The 20,636-nt window shown below is 49.1% G+C and overlaps 1 protein-coding gene and 1 pseudogene across 1 annotated transcript; both read left to right on the top strand.

The window, feature by feature from the left end:
- Nucleotides 1-1,477: 1,477 nt before the first annotated feature.
- LOC136484406 (uncharacterized) lies at nucleotides 1,478-7,193 on the top strand (annotated as a pseudogene).
- Nucleotides 7,194-18,961: 11,768 nt separating this feature from the next.
- LOC136481594 (pentatricopeptide repeat-containing protein At4g35130, chloroplastic-like) lies at nucleotides 18,962-20,385 on the top strand. Its single transcript, XM_066478930.1, has one exon. It carries the CDS (start codon nucleotides 18,962-18,964, stop codon nucleotides 20,183-20,185), a length of 1,224 nt encoding a protein of 407 aa, XP_066335027.1. The 3' UTR covers nucleotides 20,186-20,385.
- Nucleotides 20,386-20,636: the final 251 nt, after the last annotated feature.

The raw sequence follows: 20,636 nt of genomic DNA, 5'->3' as shown, positions 1-20,636 counted from the left end.
TTTTCCCAACACAATGTATCTAGAAAAACCAAAATTTCCAATAATTTAGATTGGAGGGAGTAGGATGGAAAGAAAAATAGAAAGAGCAGGGAGAGACTAGGCTTATGCACATAGATTTGTTGCGGGGAGCGAGAATGCTCCGTAGATGGATCCGGCCTCGGTGCAGTCGTCAGCAGCTTGGCCTGGATACTGGCTACTGCTCTGCTTGACGGAGGGTGGCAGAGGTGCTGGTGAAGGCTGATGGGCATATGGCGAGGATTGTGGTTGGCCAGCGCCAGAGAGCGCGGAGGAGCTGAAATCGACTTTTTTTTAGAGAGCTGAAATCGACTTAAGCAAAGAACGGAGACGTGAATATGATGCATTTTTGATCTAGAGAGAGAGAGAGAGAGAGAGAGAGAGAGAGAGAGAGAGAGAGAGAGAGTATGTACCTCAATTCGCAGGGGTTCTGTTCTTGTGATCTGCAGGTATTTGGTTTAGGAGGAAGAGGACCGGGGTACTCTGTTCTACCGAAAGCAGAGCTCTTGTAAGGGTTTCAAGAACAATACTAGTAGTATTGAACGAAGGCAGTGTTCGGGGATATTTAACTTTTTATTATTATAATTGTTGTAACACGGCTTCGGTGGGTGACGAAGCCCTCCGACAGCATGGTGTCACTAAGGCGTCTTCGACCGTCCGAGGGCGGAGACCTGGCGCTGACTAAAGGAACTTTCCTGGCTATGCTCGTAGGGCACAACGCGAGGCGCGACAGGCTTGTAGCGAATTCCGCCCAGGCCGTGCGCTGGGGCCTCCGACCTTTGCTCAGGCGGATGGCGCCTCCGACCATGAGGGCGGAGGCCGCCTTACCTCCGAACTAATTAAACAAACAATCTTGCCTAAGTGTGTGCAGGTACTCAAGCGCAGGCGCCCGGGGACCGCGCGAGTGCGCCAGCATGACCCCCGCGCGGCCGGGCGGAGACCCACGGTTGACGTCTCCGACCGGACCGGCGGAGACCCGCCAAGGCGACAACGCGCCCCCAAAGACGGAGGCCAGCATCGGGAACCCAAGCCTTTGGGCCGGAGATCGAGGCACGGTGGGCCGGCCGCTTAAGGAGGCCCATTACTAGGAGACGGCGTGGCAGGATTGCCCCGCAAACGAGAGACCAGTGGCAGAATATTCCAGGAATGTACTGTAGCAGTTGAGGGGCATTGTAATAAATTCCGTCAGGAAGTAGTTGAGCCCTATAAATAGGGAACACTTGTAACCGTGCGGGTTGGTTGGTCAATGAATTAATGAAACCCTAGCTTTCCGTGCCAGCTTCTCACGTACCCACCTGTCGTGCCTATCCCGAGCCTCCGCCCGAGGGCGACGCTCGGTGGGCGGAGGCCCCTGTCTCCTCCACGGTGTCTGAGAGACGGAGGCCTCTACCTCCTCCACACTGTCTGAGACCGCCAGTTTCAACATTGGCGCCCACCGTGGTTTGGCCAAGGCAAACCAACGATGGCAGGGAAAAGAAAAACCACCACCAGAGCAGCAGCGACCACGGGTCAGCGAGGAAGGCCTAGGCGCAACATTCGTAGCACCTACGCAACCTCGCCAGCGGAGGATGACACCAGAGCAGATGCTCAGGGTCAACCACCGGAACCCCAAGATCTAGAGATTCAAGATCCGGAGGCCCAACCAAACTCAGCCACAACGCCCGAGCAAGAACTGCAACAGCTGCAAGCACAGTTGCAAAGAGCGCAACAAGAGAGGGACAGAATGGCAGCAGCATTCGCAGCTAATCAGCAAGCTATTCAAGCGTCAGCACAAGCAGCAGAAATAAGGCAGCAGTTGGCAGTCCTACATGCTGAGATGCTAAGTATGCAGCATGCAGTACCAGCGTTAACCTCCGCAATCCCAGCCTCCGCAGCAACACCAACTGCAACCATGCTACAAGGCCCTACGCCAGTGATCAGCCAGCCCACGATGCCATCTCAGGTGATGCGGAGGCCTATCGATCCCAAGTCCCCACTCTCTGAAGGCATACAACAGTCGCCATGGCCAACAGCGTACAAGCCAATCACACTACCAAAGTTCAACGGAAAGACAGACCCCCATCAGTTCATTATGAGTTACGAGGCAGCACTAGCCTCCGCCGGTGGAGACGACGCCGTCCTGGCGAAGTCATTTGTTATTGCCGCCGAAGGTGACGCGTTGGCTTGGTATTCCATGCTCAAACCTAGCACAGTCTATTCCTGGGAAAATCTCCGGGACAAGATATTGGCAAACTTCAAGGGGCTAGCAGCACAGTCGCTGACATCCACAGATCTGTTCCAATGCAGACAAATGTAGGGAGACACACTACACGACTACTTTCGGAAATTTGTGCAACTAAAGGCGAAGGCACCAGACGTCCCAGAAGAGATCGCCATTGAAGCAGCGATCAAAGGGCTCCGAATCGGGCCGTTCGCAGCACACCTAGCAAGAAAGAAACCAACTTCCATACAGCAGTTGTACGACAAGTTCGAGAAGTACTACAAATCAGACAATGACCTCCGGAAAAGGCTGGAGGAGCAGAGTCAAAATAGACAGCAAAACAACAGCAAAAATTCCCAGAAAACCTATACGAACTAGAATGCATCAAATCAGAAACCAGGCCAGGGGCAAGTGCTCAGCATCGAGGGTCAACCTCACAACGAGCAAGGGCAACAGGCAGCGCCAACATCGCCGGAGACCCAGACAAGGAACCAAGGTCGGCAAGGTTACCAAGGCAAAAACTGGAACAAAAACCAAAGCCAGAAACAACGCAGGCCATATTGCGTTTTCCACGGTGAAAACGCATGGCACAGCACCAAAGATTGTCCGGAGACAAAAGAAACACAAGAAAGGATGAAGAACAAGCAGACTGCCCAACCTCCGACACAGCAGAGTGCAAGAGAGGTCAGCACCACCTACACAACTGGCCACCAGCAGTACTGCCCAATGTACCCAGCGTTAAACGCAACCCAAATACATCCCTCCACACTGGCCTCTGCCTATTACCCAAACTTCCTACCTGCATGGCGGTCATCGCCTTCGCAGCAGCCTCCGGCGAACAACTACAGGTCGGAGGCAAGCCTGACCTACATAAACCCAAAATCTCCCCATATAATCTACCTCGAAACAAACCCACCGGAACAAAACCAAATAAGGTTCGAGCCTCCGCCGCAACAACACCACATGCAGCAACTGCCTCCGCCACCACTTCACAACCAACCCCAAACACCAAAAAACGAGCCAAACCCAGAAAACCAAGTCAACCCTCATGGAGCACTGCCAACAATAGGCATGATATTGCCAATCGCCAGAGGATCATCAATGGAGTTTCAAACGAAAAAGCAGAAAAAGGATCACCTCCGCCTGGTAAACAATGTAGCAGTCCAAGGCCCGGCGAAACACACAGATTGGTCCAGAGTCCCAATCACCTTCACAGAAGAAGATCTCCAGCTAGAGAGCTACCCTCACGCAGACGCAATGGTGATCAAGACCAACATAGCAGCATGGGAGATAAGCAGAGTACTGATCGACACTAGCAGTTCAGCAGATATCATCTTCGCAAATACCTTCGACCAAATGAAGCTCAGCAGAAATCAACTACAGCCCTCCGAATCCCCTTTAATAGGATTCGGAGGCAAGCAGATACAAGCATTAGGAAAAATCTCACTCCCAGTGTCGTTTGGAACCCAAGCAAATGCTAGAACCGAGTACATAACCTTCGACGTAGTCGATCTGTATTACCCATACAATGCCATCTTGGGCAGAGGATTCACAACCAAATTCAACGCAGCCCTGCATATGGCCTACCTGTGCATGAAAATACCAGCACTCCATGGTATTATCACAGTCCGAGGCAGCCAGAAAGAAGCAAGAAACATAGAAAAAGCTATCTACAGAGCCCAAAGAAACATCAATGCAGTCGAGTCGGCAGACAAAGAACTAGAGCCTCCGGATATGCCCAGAGGAAAAACAGATATGGCAGGTCAAGAAGAGACAAAGCTGATCCCTCTAGAAAAGGAGTTACCAGACAGAAAAGTAACAATTAGCTCACAATTGAGCAAGGCAGAGGAGGAAGAGCTCATGGAAACTCTAGTAAAAAACAAGGACATCTTCGCCTGGTCAGCCTCCGACCTCCAGGGAGTCAACAGGGACATCATACAACACGAACTGGATATCAATGAAAAAACAAGACCAAGAAAGCAGAAACAGACAAAAATGTCGGAGGACAGAATCCTGGCAGCAAAGGCGGAGGTGCAAAGATTGCTAGATGCAAAAGTGATCAGGGAAGTCAAGTATTCAGAATGGCTTGCAAACGTAGTACTGGTACCAAAGAAGAATGGCAAAATGAGAATGTGCATAGATTTCACAGATCTGAATAAAGCTTGCAAAAAAGACCCTTTCCCATTGCTAAGAATAGATGCCTCCGTCGACAAGGCAGCCAGATGCCAGAGGTTCTCTCTCCTCGACTGTTTCTATGGGTATCACCAAATCTGGATGAAAAAAAGAAGACGAAGACAAGACAAGTTTCACCACTCCATTCGGGACATATTGCTACACCAGAATGCGAGAGGGCTTCAAAAATGCCGGAGCAACCTTTGCCAGAATGACAAAGGAAGTTTTGGGCTCACAACTAGATAGAAACATCATAGCATACGTCGACGACATAGTGGTCATGAGCAAGAACAAGAATGATCATGTCTTCGACTTACAGGAGACCTTCGCCAACCTCAGAACAGCTGGCCTCCGCCTCAACCCAGAAAAATGTATATTTGGAGTCACAAAAGGGAAGATGCTCGGTTATATAACAAGCAGCGAAGGCATCAAAGCGAACCTGGACAAAACCAGAGCAATAATGACAATGGCAGAGCCAAAAACAAGAAAGAAGTGCAAAAGCTGACGGGAAGAATAGCAGCACTCAACAGATTCATCTCAAAATCAGCAGAACGTAGCCTACCCTTCTTCCAAGCCCTGAGGGGCGGAGGCAACTTCGAATGGGGGTCCAAGCAGTTGGAGGCATTTCATAACTTGAAAGAGTATCTGGCAAACTCACTGATGGTCTCCGTCCCAGAATTAGACAGCCACCTATTGTTGTATGTGGCGGCCTCCGACCATGCAGTCAGCGCAGTCTTAGTCCATGAGCTGGAGAAAGAATCAGGCAAAACTCAAAAACCAGTTTATTTCATCTCAGAAGCACTGTCCGGAGCCAAGCTATACTACACAGAGGTAGAGAAAGTCGCCTATGCAGTGCTGATGGCATCAAGAAAACTAAAGCATTATTTCCAAGCCCACGAAATCTCAGTTCCAACATCGCTGCCACTCCAAGACTTGCTCAGAAACAAAGAAGCCTCCGGCAGAATAGGCAAATGGGCTACAGAGCTATCACAGTTCGGTATCTCGTATGTCCCCAGAACAGCAATCAAATCACAAGCATTAGCCGATTTTGTAGCATATTGGACACCTCCAACAGAGCCCAAGGTGCAACCAACAACTCAAGGCTGGATAGCATTCATGGATGGAGCCTAGGGCCAAGCCGGAGCAGGAGCCTTCGCCGTCCTAATGGCACCCTCCGGCGTCAGACTGAAATACGCAGCAAGGCTAGAGTTCAAATCGACAAACAACATAGCAGAATATGAAGGCCTGATCTTAGCGCTGAGCAAAGCAAAGGCCCTAGGGGCAAAAACATTGACAGTCAAAATAGAATCTCAAGTGGTCACTGGCCAAGTAGAGAAAGAATACACAGCAAGAGAGCCAAAACTCATCAAATACCTATCAGTTGTCAGAAATTTGGATCGGAGATTCGAGGGCTTCACCCTGAAGCACATCCCAAGATCAGAAAATGCAGAGGCAGATGAATTGGCAAAGGCTGCGGCAAACAACCTGCCACTGCCACCAAACACCTTTTACCAGATCTTGAAGTCTCTGGCAACTGCGGAGACATCTAAGGCACTAAAGCCCATGCTACACCTGCAAAATGAAGATTGGAGAAAGGCGATAACAGAATTCCTAGAAGGCAAAACCACCGAAGAAGATGAAGCAAAAGCAGCAAGAATACAGGCCAGGGCAAGAAATTACACAATCATAGATGGTGTACTGTACAAGAAAGGAGTAGTCCAGCCTCTCCTCAAATGCATATCGCAGAGCGAAGGCATAGAGTTGCTTTAAGAAATACACTCAGGAATTTGCGGGTCGCACATTGGCTCTAGAGCTTTATCAGCAAAGGCAATAAGGCAAGGCTTTTATTGGCCAACACACATAAAAGACGCAGAGCAGACAGTCAGAACATGCAAAGCATGCCAAACATTCTCTCCAGGGTAGTCAAAACCATCGTCGGAGACCCAGCTTATACCTCCGACATGGCCGCTACAAAGATGGGGTATGGACCTGGTCGGCCCATTACCACCATCCCAAGGAGGAAACAGATTCGCAGTAGTGGCAGTAGAATATTTTACAAGATGGATAGAGGCAAAGCCGCTGGCGAAGATAACCTCAGAAACTATCAGAAAATTCTTCTGGCAAAACATCATTTGCAGATTCTGTGTACTGAGGATTTTGACAGTAGACAATGGAAAACAATTCGATTCAGAGAACTTCAAAGAATTCTACAAAAGCATTGGGATAAAACTAGCCTTCGCCTCAGTATACCACCCAGAGTCCAATGGTGCTGTGGAAAGAGCAAACAGAATAGTGTTTTCAGCAATATCAAAAACATTGCTGGGCCTACGCAAAGGAAAATGGGTAGATGAATTACCCAAAGTGATTTGGTCACACAATACATCCATCCCAAGAACAACAGGATTCACACCATTCAAACTGCTTAATGGAGAAGAGGCCATGATGCCGGAAGAAATCAAGCACGAAAGCCTCCGCACAACGAGACAGCTAATGTTGCAGGATGAAGAATATGCAAAAGAAACAATAGAAGCCATAAGACTGGAAGCAGTCGAAAGCATTGCAAAATATCAGTCCCAAACCAAGAAGTGGAGAGACTCTCAGGTGGTAAGGAAAGACATAAAACACGGAGACCTCGTGCTCAGAAGAAAACCCAACGCACAACTTGTTGGTAAACTGCAACCGAAATGGGAAGGCCCATATAGCAACGGCAGTAGGCCGCCCTGGCTCTTTCTACTTGACCGACGGCGAAGGTGTCACGACAACCCACACCTGGAATATCGACAGCCTCCGAAGATATTACATCTAGGCAGTGTACCAAAGGGCAACCTCCGCAAATAACAAGCGGAGGCCCCTCCGTTCATTTACCTTTCAGTTTTTTTTTTCAACCAAAAAAATGTAAAAGAGCCTGTACTCTTTTCCTCACAGGGGAACTCGAAGCGGAGGTGAGGTTTTTAACGAGGCAGGCTCAATGTAAAAATCCTCTACAAGTATAAAGAGGTAATCCCCCAAAAGAATGCTTGAAAAGTCCGAAACCGAAAGCGGCCAGCTCTGGCGCCGCAATATTCGATGAACAATAACAAGCACAGGTCCTTTCAAAGCGCCCGCCAAAGGCATTGGCGATTTGAAACGACCTCTATGGACAAACAGGCCTCCGAACCTTGACAAAGACCTGTACAAAGTCAGGCATCAAGGCAAAAATTCTTGGCCGAACAGGCCTCCGACCTTTGACAAAGACCTGTACAAAGTCAGGCATCAAGGCAAAAATTCTTGGCCAAACAGGCCTCCGACCCTTGACAAAGACCTGTCCAAAGTCAGGCATCAAGGCAAAAATTTTTGGCCAAACAGGCCTCCGACCCTTGACAAAGACCTGTCCAAAGTCAGGCATCAAGGTAAAAATTTTTGGCCAAACAGGCCTCCGACCCTTGATAAAGACCTGTCCAAAGTCAGGCATCAAGGCAAAAACAACCTTAGCCGAACAGGCCTCCGACCCTTGACGAAGACCAGAACAAAGTCAGGCAGCAAGGTCAATTTTTTTTTTGGCCAAACAGGCCTCCGACCATAGAAGAAGACCTGAACAAATTCAGGCGCCAAGAAAAAAACAACCTCGGGAAAACATGCCTCCGACCTTAACACAAAAAACCCCCCTAGCGTCAAGGGCAACAAATTTGTGACACTAGCACCAGGAAGAAGGTCTCCGCCATCAAAAATAGGAAAAACAGAAAGTGCCTGACAAAACACTGCAACCACTGCGGCGCCGGGCCTCTTTACTTCAAAAGATCTCAAGGGGAACGAATAATACAAGAAAGATATAGGCTATTAAAGCCAAGATACGTTCCAACTAACAACGTACAAAAATGTTAACACCCGAAAGCCACCACCCTACTATAAAAACGGACTCCCCCCATGCCCTTAAAAACTCAGTCAGCATAGGGCGCAAGGGCGCAAGGGGGGAGCAAGGCATAGCGCCGGCAAAAGCCACAGCGACAGACATGGAGGCGGGGGTCTCCTTAGATATCCAGTCAACCATAGATATTGTACGAAAACTTGTAAAATCGGAAGCAACAGTAGACAGTCGGAGGCAGTGGGGAAAGAGTTAGGACCTATGGCACGGTGATGAACAACAAAGGCCTATGGAACAAGGGGGATATCGCACGAAATCTCGTAACATCCCCCTGATGCCGGAGACCTAACCTGCCATCTCCAAAGATCAACCATGTCCCACGGGAGTGCAGCGTCGGAGACCAATACCTCCAGACAGCTAAAACAACCAGCTAAAGAAATATCAAAAGTCTCCGCCGTCTGCACAAGCTGCGCCAAACCTCCAGTCGGATCAAATACCGATTCGGCAAGCCTCGCCAGGCGGACTTCAAGTACGCCTCCGCCGGTCCAAAAACTGCGGAGACTTCTACCCCGGCCATCAAGCAAGCATAGAGAAGGAGAAAAAATGGGGCGAAGGTCCCGGCCACCACCTCTGTATCGCGCACGCTCGCCCAAGCAAAGGACAACGGTGTGCAAGCTCGGGACTAGACGAGATATGTAAACTAGCACAACAGACCTAAGCCCCCGCACAAACAATCAAGAAAGCGAACCTGTTTTGTATTCCATATAAAATCAAGTAGCATTCTTACAGGACACAAACTTACAATAAAATCCTAACTATTGTGGCGGAGGTCCATGCCAAGCAAGCGCGCGAGTAAACCCAGCATGCTCGTCGTCTATGTCTAACTTAACTGACTCAAACACGTCACGCGCAACGCTGCGCGGAAAAGCCGAACGCCAGTACTCCCAAAGCTCTCCTCTCACGTAAATACCATCGTTGTAGAGATTCAAAGGCGCAACATCTTGCGCAGGTTCCAGATTCAGAACCTGCGCAAGTTTAAAATTTTCCACGAAATCATTCAGAACAAAAGAAACTTTATTCACAAGAGTCCAACCGGACTGCGATATACAAGTTAAAAGAACTAAATCCTACAAAGAGCTTAGACCTCCGGAGTCTCGGACGCTGTAGAAGTCCTAGGAGCGGAGCCCGCACCAAACACGGACGGAGACGGTGCCTGCGGCTTCCGGGCATCACCACCGCCGATCGTAGCGCTCTTCGGGGCATTAGCAGAGGTGGAGGCATCACCCGCAGTCGCCAAGCTAGCAATCGGCGGAGGCCTGCCCACCAGACCCTTCTGCGCCTCCTATTAAAGCACAGACCACAATATCAGCTTCACAGAGCAATAAAAGCCTCCACAGCTTCGTAAGAAACAAGGGAAGGGAAAAACAACGACAACAAAGACTACAAATACCTTCGCCCTCTTCTCCTCCGCCAGCTTCCGGGCGGCTAGCCTCCCAAACGGAGCCCAAAAGTACCCAATGAAATTCCTCAAGCTTTTTCGCAAACCAGGAGAAGTCTCACCAAGCACCTCCGGACCCGGCAGCACCCCCCCCGGAATACTCTCAGTATGCGTACACCCGCCGCGCACTAGAAGCTTGGCGTAGTTCGTCACCCCCACCAGCGCCCCGTAGTCCGTGCATCCATTCAGCAGATCGGGGAGCTTCGCAAGGTGACGCTTTAGCCAGGACGCGAGGGCGTAGACGTTGTCTTCCTCCAGAGGAGCGGAGGTTTCGCCGCCGAACCCAGCGACGATGGCCCGGTACTGGCTAACGGTTGCAGCAAGAACCACCTTGACCGAGTCCAAACGCCTCGTCGTCAAAGTCAGCTGCCCCTCCATCGCAGCTGCGGATTCCTTCTCAGAGGCCAGCTCTCGCCAGAGACCCTCGGCCAACTCGTTCGCCTTGCGGGCCTGCTCGGCAGCCTTGGTGATATCGGCCCTCACCACCTCCGTTTCTTTTTCCTTCTCCACCAGTGAAAGACGAAGAGCTGCAAGGGAGTTGGTCAAACGCCCTTTTTCACCCTCCAGGCGCTCGTTCTCCGCTTTGAGCGCTTCAATCGCAGAATCTCGGTCGGAGACCTCGTGAGTGCAGCGCTCCTCCATAACAACGCCCGTGTGATACCCCTACGATCAGAAAGAAAGGCGATCAGTAATAGAAATAAAACAAAACAAATGTAAAGGCAAGCATACACCAAAAAACGTAAACTGCCGAAGACGAACCAAGCTCTGGTGTTCTAGATGAACACGGAGAAGCTGGAAGAAATCCATGTCCCTCATACGTTGTTTGAAGCGATCTGTTCAAAGAATAACAAACAAATACAAAACCATAAGGTGAAGAAAAAAAAATCTCACAATGAATACACCAACTGCCGGAGACCACCTCCGACGTCTCCAAGAACCCCAAGATAGCACTCTTCCCAACCTGAAATAGAAGTGCCGGAGGAGCCTGCGTAAAAAAAACAACAACAACAACTCAGGTCAGAGGGCCGATCAGACATAGGCAATAACAGTAGACCAAGAGACGAGTAAGATAAAAACACTCCACACTCACTTGGACCCGGCGCCATCGGCCCCGGCTGCCCCGGACCAAACCTGGCGCTGGCAGCAGCCGCCTGTTCCTCCGAAGTGAGGAGTCCGGCCATGACATCACCTGCAAAAGCAACATATAATACATAAACAAATAAACCGCCCAAAGACAGTAAACACAAAAGTGTGCGCCAAACCAACTTACTCATAAAAAGCCCAGGGTGGGCCGCCTGCTGAGCCCCATGGGAAGAAGTCTCCGCCCTATCATGCGGCGAAGGACCAGAAGGCCGACTCTCTTTCCCCCGCGGCCCGGCGGGCAGGGGGCTCGAAGAAGACCGAGCCGCCGGGGCCTGCTCTGCAAGAATGGCCTCCGGCTGCCCATCGACGGCCTCTGGCACCGGGGGAGGCAAAGCAACGGCGGGAGCAGGAGGAGCATGTCGTAGGTCGACCTCCGCGCCCTCTTCAGAACTTGAGGACATCCCGCCAAAAATGTCGAGCATAGGGTTCACGGCGCTGGCCTCCGGCTGTTCGGCGCCACTCGTGACACCGTGCAAGGATCGCGCCGGAGCAGCGCTGGCCTCTGGCCGCCCCGCACCGCTCACAGCGCCGCGCAAAGGGCGCACCGAAGCACCAGGAGAGCCGCTATCTCCGCCGCCCGCGACCCGCACGTCCCTTGACGGGACGGAAGAGCTCTGCCCATCTTCACTACCGACGGAGGCAACACCCGCACTACCGGACGAAGACGCGGCCGGCGCAATCACTAGAGTGCCGACCTTCTTCTTTTTTTTCGGAGGCACCCGTGCAACGGCGGCTCCCTTCCTCTTCTTGGACTCGGCCTCTGCCGTAACGTTCTTCGCGGAGGTCTTCTTCTTCTTCTTGTCAATCGAAGCCAGGACCTCCGCGGGAACCTCGCGCTCCCGGTAGATGATCCCGAGCTCCTCAAAAACTCGATTGAGCCGCGGCATGGTGCATGCCACGGCTCTCCGAGACGTGTACTCACGCTCAGAAATTTTGCCGACCAACCCGATGGTGGCTTCTTCAACCTCGGAGACAAAGCCGTCCTCCGTCACCCCCTCCCCCAAAGAATGGCCAAAGCGGGGGAACGGAATCCCGACCTCCGGCCCAAAAACGGGAACCGGCACCGTTTCCAGCTGAAAGGGTGGATTGTCTTTGCTCAGGGGCCAATAGTTGGAGGCCATTATCTGCTCCACCAGATCACGGCCCCCGGAGTAACGGCACGCCAACGCAAAGGCCCGTTGACAGGCTTCCCTCGCCGGAGACACCGCCTCCGGTGGATCCACGCGCGAATGCGGCGCCATCACCTCCATCCTTGAGGTTAGTGGATATTCCCAGACCTCCGCACCATCCTCGGTGGTGCCACAAACCCCGTAGGTCTTCACGTAGAACCACTGCTCAAGCCAGCCACGGTCCCATTTGCCTTTCTGGCAGAATGAAATCTCCAGGCGATCTACGCCTTGGTTCCTCTTCGACATGAAGGTGCAGCTACCATACTGGTAGATCACCTCCACCTCTTTGCCTTCCCGCATCTCCTTCTTCTTCTTTGGCTGCTTCTGCAGCTCGTAGTAAGCGCAGAAGGTGTCCACATCCGGTTCGGCGCCATAAGAGACACACGCCCAACAGAATTTGCTGAGCGTGAGGAAGGCCGTATGAGTCAGATGATGAAGCTAGACGTTGAAAGTCTCCAACACCCGGCGGAGGAAGGGGACGTAAGGAAGGTGGAGGCCGCAGGTGAAGAAGTCCCGGAACACCACCGCATATCCATCCTCCGGCTCCGGAACGGTCTGGCCTAGCGGAGGGATTTTTACCCTCGTAGAAGGGAAATACGATTCCTTCAACATCTCTGCGACCGCCTCCTCAGTAATGGAGGAGGGGCCGAAATCCCATGACTTTATCGCCATGACTCCGGAGTCCACAGCGATCAGGTCTCCGACGGACGTGGAGACACTCCCCAAATCCTCCTCCAGTAGCTTCTCAAATTCCAACACGGAGGCAGAGGCAAGCATGCACTCCTCAAAGCGCGCACCCCAGCCGACGGCCCTAACGCCGAGGAGGTGGCGGTAGGGTCCGAAAAAGGCGGGCCGGCAAGTTTGGGCGGAGGCGGAAAGAAGAGCCACCGCGACAGCAGCCTAAGCGCGAGACGCAAGCAGAAAGACGGAACGCGCAAGGGCAGCCAAAGGCGAAAGCGAAGAGAGCGGAGAGCGATGTCTCAAATGCAATGAAAGCGAATGAGCAATGCGGGAGGGGACCCCGCCACCAACAACACCCTTATATAGGCAGCGGGCAGGCGGTCCGGCTCCCGCCACACAACGGTCACCTCCGGAAAATTCGCCTGACGCACAACGGTCATCTCCGAAAAAGTCGCAAGGTATGCAATGGAAACTGACACGGCATAAACGGCCGCGCCATAGGACAACGGCTAGATTTGCTGCCCAACGGCTACTCTCAACGAGACCAGCGGCCACGCCAGAGCGGGCCAGGGGGGAAGTAGCGGGGCCTCGCTCGAAGACGGCGATGCAAATGGCCTCCTCCCCCACGCACACCTTTGGCCAAGGCGTTTTGAGCTCAAGGCACGCTCCGGCGAACCATGGTCTCAAAAGGGGGGAACTGTTGTAACACAGCTTCGGCGGGTGACGAAGGCCTCCGACAGCACGGTGTCGCTAAGGCGTCTTTGACCATCCGAGGGCGGAGACCTGGCGCTGACTAAAGGAACTTTCCTGGCTATGCTCGTAGGGCACAACGCGAGACCCAGCAGGCTTGTCGCGAATTCCGCCCAGGCCGTGCGCTGGGACCTTCGACCTTTGCTCAGGCGGACGGCGCCTCCGACCATGAGGGCGGAGGCCGCCTTACCTCCGAACTAATTAAACAAACAATCTTGCCTAAGTGTGTGCAGGTACTCAAGCGCAGGCGCCCGGGGACCGCGCGAGTGCGCCAGCATGACCCCCGCGCGGCCAGGCGGAGACCCACGGTTGACGTCTCCGACCGGACCGGCGGAGACCCACCAAGGCGACGGCGCGCCCCCAAAGACGGAGGCCAGCATCGGGAACCCGAGCCTTTTGGGCCGGAGATCGAGGCACGGTGGGCCGGCCGCTTAAGGAGGCCCGTTACTAGGAGACGGCGTGGCAGGATTGCCCCGCAAACGAGAGACCAGTGGCAGAATATTCCAGGAATGTACTGTAGCAGTTGAGGGGCATTGTAATAAATTCCGTCAGGAAGTAGTTGAGCCCTATAAATAGGGAACACTTGTAACCGTGCGGGTTGGTTGGTGAATGAATTAATGAAACCCTAGCTTTCCGTGCCAGCTTCTCACGTACCCACCTGTCGTGCCTATCCCGAGCCTCCGCCCGAGGGCGACGCTCGGTGGGCGGAGGCCCCTGTCTCCTCCACGCTGTCTGAGAGACGGAGGCCTCTACCTCCTCCACACTGTCTGAGACCGCCGGTTTCAACAATAACTGATGACAACTCTTGAGATAGCAGCTTTAGGATTGACGATACAGTTAAATATCCCCAGTGTTCGTGTGCTAGCCTCTCCTCTATTTCAGTACCATTACCACCACTCCATGCGTCTCTGCTAATCATAATTATTGCTTGTCATCTGGGACGGCTCAATTAATAAGAACATTATTAAGCATCGAATGCATCCATGGTGATTTGTTGGTGTCTTGTGCATCGAATATTATTAAGCATCGAATGCAGTATTCTCTCGGTCTCTCCTCAGCTGCATTTTGCTGGTTTGTAGGCTTCCGTTGCATTACGCGTTGAACAAGTATAGGTAATGTCTCGTTGTCTCCCTCGGCCCGTAACAACCAGCTAGCATGTCGTAGTCACAAGAAATGGGCACTATACTTACTAATATAATTGACGCATCTGATAAAAACTGTCAAGCTGGTTTATCGATCTGAAGAAGCAGCGCTCACAGCACCCACTTGGAGTCTTGACAAACCAAAAATTCGTGTGAGCCATGTTATGCACATTCAGCTATTGGCAAGTTGCATTTCCAGAATATATCACCGTGAATCAGCAAGCTGAATGAAGCTGTATCATAACATTAATTTGTTCTGTAACTCCTCAACTTATATATACATATACACTACGGGATACTGATTAATTACCGAGTGTGATAAACACTCGGCAAATATGGATAAACACTCGGTAAATTGTTTACCGAGTGCCACACTCGGTAAACATGACTCGGTAAACAACGACTCGGTAAAGTTAGTTTACCGAGTGTTAACTAACGGGGCACTCGGAGAATAAATCTTACCGAGTGCTAAGCCGGCACTCGGTAAACAACTACGACGTGACGGTCGTCAGTCCCCAAGCTTGCCGTTAACGACGTCGTTTACCGAGTGTTAGACATAGCACTCGGTAAACAGATAACCATTTTCATGATTAAAACAATTCCGCAAATATTTTTTTCCTAATATAGTTTACCGAGTGTACCAGTAACACTCGGTAAACAGATAACCATTTTCATGATTAAAACAATTCCGCAAATATTTTTTTCCTAATATAGTTTACCGAGTGTACCAGTAACACTCGGTAAACATCTAACTCATTTACCGAGTGTTCCACTCGGTAAAAAATGGCACATATATCCGAGTGGGGTCGTGGCACTCGGTAAAAAATGGCACATATATCCGAGTGGGGTCGTGGCACTCGGTAAAAAATGGCACACTCGGCAAAATTAACAGAATCAGAACCAATTTGGTTCTGTTCTCTGTTTTACCGAGTGTAACACTCGGTAAACATAACCATTACCGAGTGTTACACTCGGTAAAACTTGTCCACAGTATTTTTTTTGTTTGTTTCAGTGCATATCCAGCCACAATTAACAACAATTATAACAGAATATCACAGTTACCAACAGATAGACAATATATATCACATATATGTCCACAAATGTCACATCCACTCATTATAACCAACATATAGCTACAACAAATGTCACAAGCACAATGCAAAGTCCACAAACACCATCAACATTTCCAAAGTCCACAAAGTTCAACCCACTTCTAAGTTCAACATACAAACAAGTGAAACATGGTCCTGTCACATGGTCGGAGCCCTACCGAGAAACGGAGACAAGTCCAAGTCTTGATCGTTGTTCGATCCAGCTGTAGAAGGTCCCTGGAATGAGGGAGCAAAAGAAAATAAACATATTTGTCAATTAATCATAAGGTAGTATGCCAAATTCAAATATTCCTTCGAAAGACCAGTTAACAGTGACATCAATATATAGGCATATAATAGATAACACATATCAAGTTAGTTGCTGTTTAGTTCTCCTCTATGTGCAAGATATCGTCACACATGGTCGAGTAGACTGAACATGAATTGGGCAAACACCTATGTACTCATGTAGAACCTAACATGACGCCTTTCAAGGTCTGAACAATATTACTAATAATCTAACTTATACATGTATGTATCCTACTCTCTTCTAGGTTCTAACATGATAGTGTTGACTGTAGCACAATCTGAACTAAAAAAGCCTTTCAAGATGATTGTGTGAAGGACCGCCTTGACATTGTCCTTTGACTTTTCCCAGTCCATGATTGTGTGAAGGACCGCCTCGGCGAAATTCTTTTCAGTGTGCATTACATCAATGTTATGTGGAAGAAGGAGGTCCTTAAAGTAAGGAAGCTTCCACAAGCACAACTTGTGTGTCCAGGCATGCTCTTTTCCATATCCCACAAAGCCCCCCTTTTCATTGTCGACCACAAGACCATCTAACATCTCAAGAACCTGGGCACCTGTCATCATTTCCGGTGCAGAGTTTTCCACTGTGACACCTTTTCGAAAGTTCTTCTTGTCTCTCCTGAATGGGTGGTCAAGAGGGAGGAATTGTCGATGTTTGTCAAACGAAGAAAACTTGCCCCCCTTCTCCAACCGAAAGAACTCCACAGCTGACTTGCATATCGGGCATGGCATCTTCGTGTGAACACACCAGCCACAAAATAACCCATAAGCCAGGAAGTCATGCATGGAATAATGGTACCAAATATGCATTCTGAAGTTTGTCTTTGTGAATCGGTCGTATGTCACTACCCCTTCGTCCCATGCACGGACCAAATCGTCTATCAAAGGCTCCATGTACACACTCATATTAGCCCCCGGGTGTCCTGGAATTATAAGTGACAACAAAATATTTTGCCGTTGAAAGGCGACGCCAGGTGGGAGGTTGAGAGGGATGACGAATACGGGCCAACATGTGTATGGTGAAGAACCCATTCCATAAGGATTGAACCCATCAGTTGCCAGTGCAATGCGTACATTACGAGCCTCATTAGCTTTGTCGGTATGCTTCCGATCGAAGCTTTTCCATGATTCACCATCGGACGGATGTATCATCTTGTCAGTGTATCGGCGTCCAGTTTTGTGCCACGTCATCTGTTTTGCGGATTCCTCGCTCATGAAAAGCCGTTGGATCCTCGGTATGAAAGGAAGGTACCTCAGGATCTTTGCGCCGACTTTTGTTTGCGTCTTCCGACCATCACCAGATTCTAACTCAATGTACCTAGATGCCTTACACTTCGGACAGTACTTATCGTCAGCATGTTCTCCCCTGAATAAGATGCATCCGTTCGGACAAGCATGTATCTGCTCGTACGACATCTTGAGTGCACGAAGGATTTTATTTGACTCATACGTGTTCTTTGGCAGAACGTGATCATCCGGAAGTAGGGTGCCAACTACTGTCAACAGTTGATCGAAGGATTCTCTACTCCAGCTAAACTGGGACTTCACAGCCATTAGACATGCAATGGCATCCAGTTTAGAAACATTGGTGCGCCCGTGAAGGGGTTGTTGTGCCGCATCCAACATGGCGTAAAACGCCTTTGCAGTTTGCTCTGGCTCCTGCTCTGCACTTCCTTCATCGAAAGCCATGTCATGGTCATTTAACATTTCTGCCACCCCGGCTTCAGAATCAAACTCCTCGATCCGTTGTCTCACGACCTCTTCTCTCGCACGATGGCGTTCACCATGCATGGTCCACCGGGTATAGTTCTCTACAAATCCATTGTTGACAAGATCTTTACTCATCTCCTCATATGTTTTCATTGCCTTGTTCTTACACTTCCTACAGGGACACCAGGCATGTCGCCGTCCGTTTGCAAATGCCTTCGTCATGAAATCATTGGCCTTCTCAATCCATTCATTTGTGTATTGACCCCTCTTCTGATAGCCCGTGTACATCCACTGACGGTCATCCATCCTAACATATAGACGATATTGCAGTTTAGAGCAATAGAGTAGTAGTGCTAGAGAAAAACCATATGAGATGATAAAGAGACATTCATGTTCTTGGTCGATTCACATAGAAGATGTTTGCTAGATTGGATGATGAGATTTTACCTAAGGTTTATAAGACGGTGTCATATGAAATGGGGAGATTTTATCACCCTCTGTAAAGAGTTGAGACGCATCAAAGGTTCAAATTTCTGCTGCTTCTACTCTTGCGCTTCAGAAGAGTTTACCTATGCATATTTCGATTATATGATGCCCATTAGAGTTTGAGATTTTTTTCTTCAGTTTTCTTTTGAGTTTGCATAGCTTTTGACATGTGTGAAACAGTGAAGAAAAATGTTCTTTCCCCTAGCAATACTTCCCTATCTTAACAAATGAAATACTGTAAAGTTCTAGCAGCTTAATTTTTTTTTTTTTGGAATGCAACCGGCAGCAGCTTAATTTTCTGGCTTATAGTGTTCTTGAATTATGTGCTCTTAGTGACCAGTTCCTTTTACAGAACTTGGGACCTCATGTTGGTAACTTAGCAAAAAGAAAATTCAGGTTATGGTTTGGGTGACGTTTTAACTAATGCTTAATTAGTATATAAATATAAATGTCACTTTATTGTAGAAATACAAGGCACACATTTTCTTTTATTCTTTGGCAAACTTTATGGTTTAGTTATATAATGTTTACTATTTTTCTCAATGATGTCAGTAGGTAACGTGGTTTCCTTGTCAAGCAACTGCACATGCACAGATGATTTGATTAGGCATGACCCAATCACCTGAAATCTAAGATGACCTATGACCAGAGTCAGAGTATTGCAAGAAGCAACAACAAAGTCAGAGTAATAAGCCTTGGTGCAGTACTAACCCAGACATGGTAGCAAGATGTTTCTCTGGATTCTGTTATTCTAATGGTATCATGGAATAATATGATTGCTGCTTACATGTACATGGAAATGTACCAGGAAGCCATCACATTGTTCCTGGAGCTACTGAATCAACCTCTTTATCCTGATTATTTCACCATGACAACAGTAGTACCAGCATTCGTCTTACTACGTTCAATAAGACAATGCAGGCAAATGCACAGCTACATTGTCAAGTTAGGCTATAGAGACAGCACTCTCATTATGAATGCCGTTATGCATATGTATGCAAGGTGTGGCGATATTGTGGCCTCAAGGGGAATCTTTGGCAAAATGCCAGGCAAGGATGTGATCTCCTGGAATACAATCATTATAGGATATGCAATTCACGGACAGGGAAAGACTGCATTGGAAATGTTCGATGAGATGAAGTGCAGTGGTATGGAACCAAATGAGAGTACCTTTGTTTCTGTGTTGACTGCTTGCAGTGTTTCAGGCCTGGAGGCTGAGGGCTGGAAGGAGTTCAATTCAATGCAACAGGAGTATGGTATGATTCTGCAGATTGAGCACTACGGATGCATGACTGACCTTCTGGACCGGGCAGGTGACCTCAGGGAGGTGCTGCGGTTTATCGAAAACATGCCAATTGCTCCAACATCCAGGATTTGGGGTTCCTTGCTGCCAGCGAGCAGAAATAAGAATGATATTGGTATAGCAGAATATGCAGCAGAGAGGATATTCCAACTGGAACACAACAACACAGGCTGTTATGTTGTTCTGTCTTCCATGTATGCTGATGCTGGGAGATGGGAGGATGTGGAGAGGATAAGATCTCTGATGAAGGAGAAGGGGCTCCGAAGGACAGAGGCAAGAAGTCTTGTCGAGCTTAATGATAAAGAGTGCAGTTTTGTCAATGGGGACATGTCTCACCCTCAGAGTGAGAAAATTCATGAATTGTCTGATATCCTATCAAGAAATATTGGAGAAGATTTAGATAGCCCAAGTAATCTCCGCGATTCAGTTCCTTTTGCATCAGGGAAAACAGTACTTCCCAATAAGCATAGTGTAAGGCTGGCTGTTGCCTTTGGTCTGATATCATCTGAGGCTGGGACCCCTGTTCTTGTCAAGAAGAATGTGCGTGTATGCAACCACTGCCATCATGCACTGAAGTTGATATCAAAATATTCGGGACGGAAGATTGTAGTTGGTGACACAAGGATATACCACATATTTTCAGATGGCTCTTGTTGCTGTGATGACTACTGGTGAACAGTTAAGATTGATGATGGAATCCCTGAACTCAATGAGATTCTGCTAGAGCAGGACACCTGGATGCAGAGTGTTCTGATAGCACCCGGGCTTTCACAAAACTGACACAAGGCACGATTGCAGGCTACTACAACATGTATTCAGTTGAGGACACATACTGGAAAGACCCATTCCCAGGTACTCTAGCAGATGCTCCAGGAAGGAACTTCTGTTTCTTGTTTTCAGACAATTTTGGGGGGATATATATTATGAAAATATATCTTATGATAAATCTAATGATACTTATTTAATGAAACAACTATTTATAAATCTAATGATACTTATTTAATGAAACAACTATTTCTACTTGAGTGAACCAGACAATAAAAGGGTGGTAAAATAAATCCAAATCAAGAGAATAAGCCCTTTGATGTGATGAAGCTGTGCTGTCTAGTTTTGTAATGCCAAGCGG

The sequence above is a fragment of the Miscanthus floridulus genome, chromosome 9 (assembly GCF_019320115.1).
Source record: "Miscanthus floridulus cultivar M001 chromosome 9, ASM1932011v1, whole genome shotgun sequence".
Lineage (NCBI taxonomy): Eukaryota > Viridiplantae > Streptophyta > Magnoliopsida > Poales > Poaceae > Miscanthus > Miscanthus floridulus.
The sequence above is the reverse complement of the archived record's forward strand: the minus strand, read 5'-3'. Positions and strand labels throughout refer to the sequence as shown.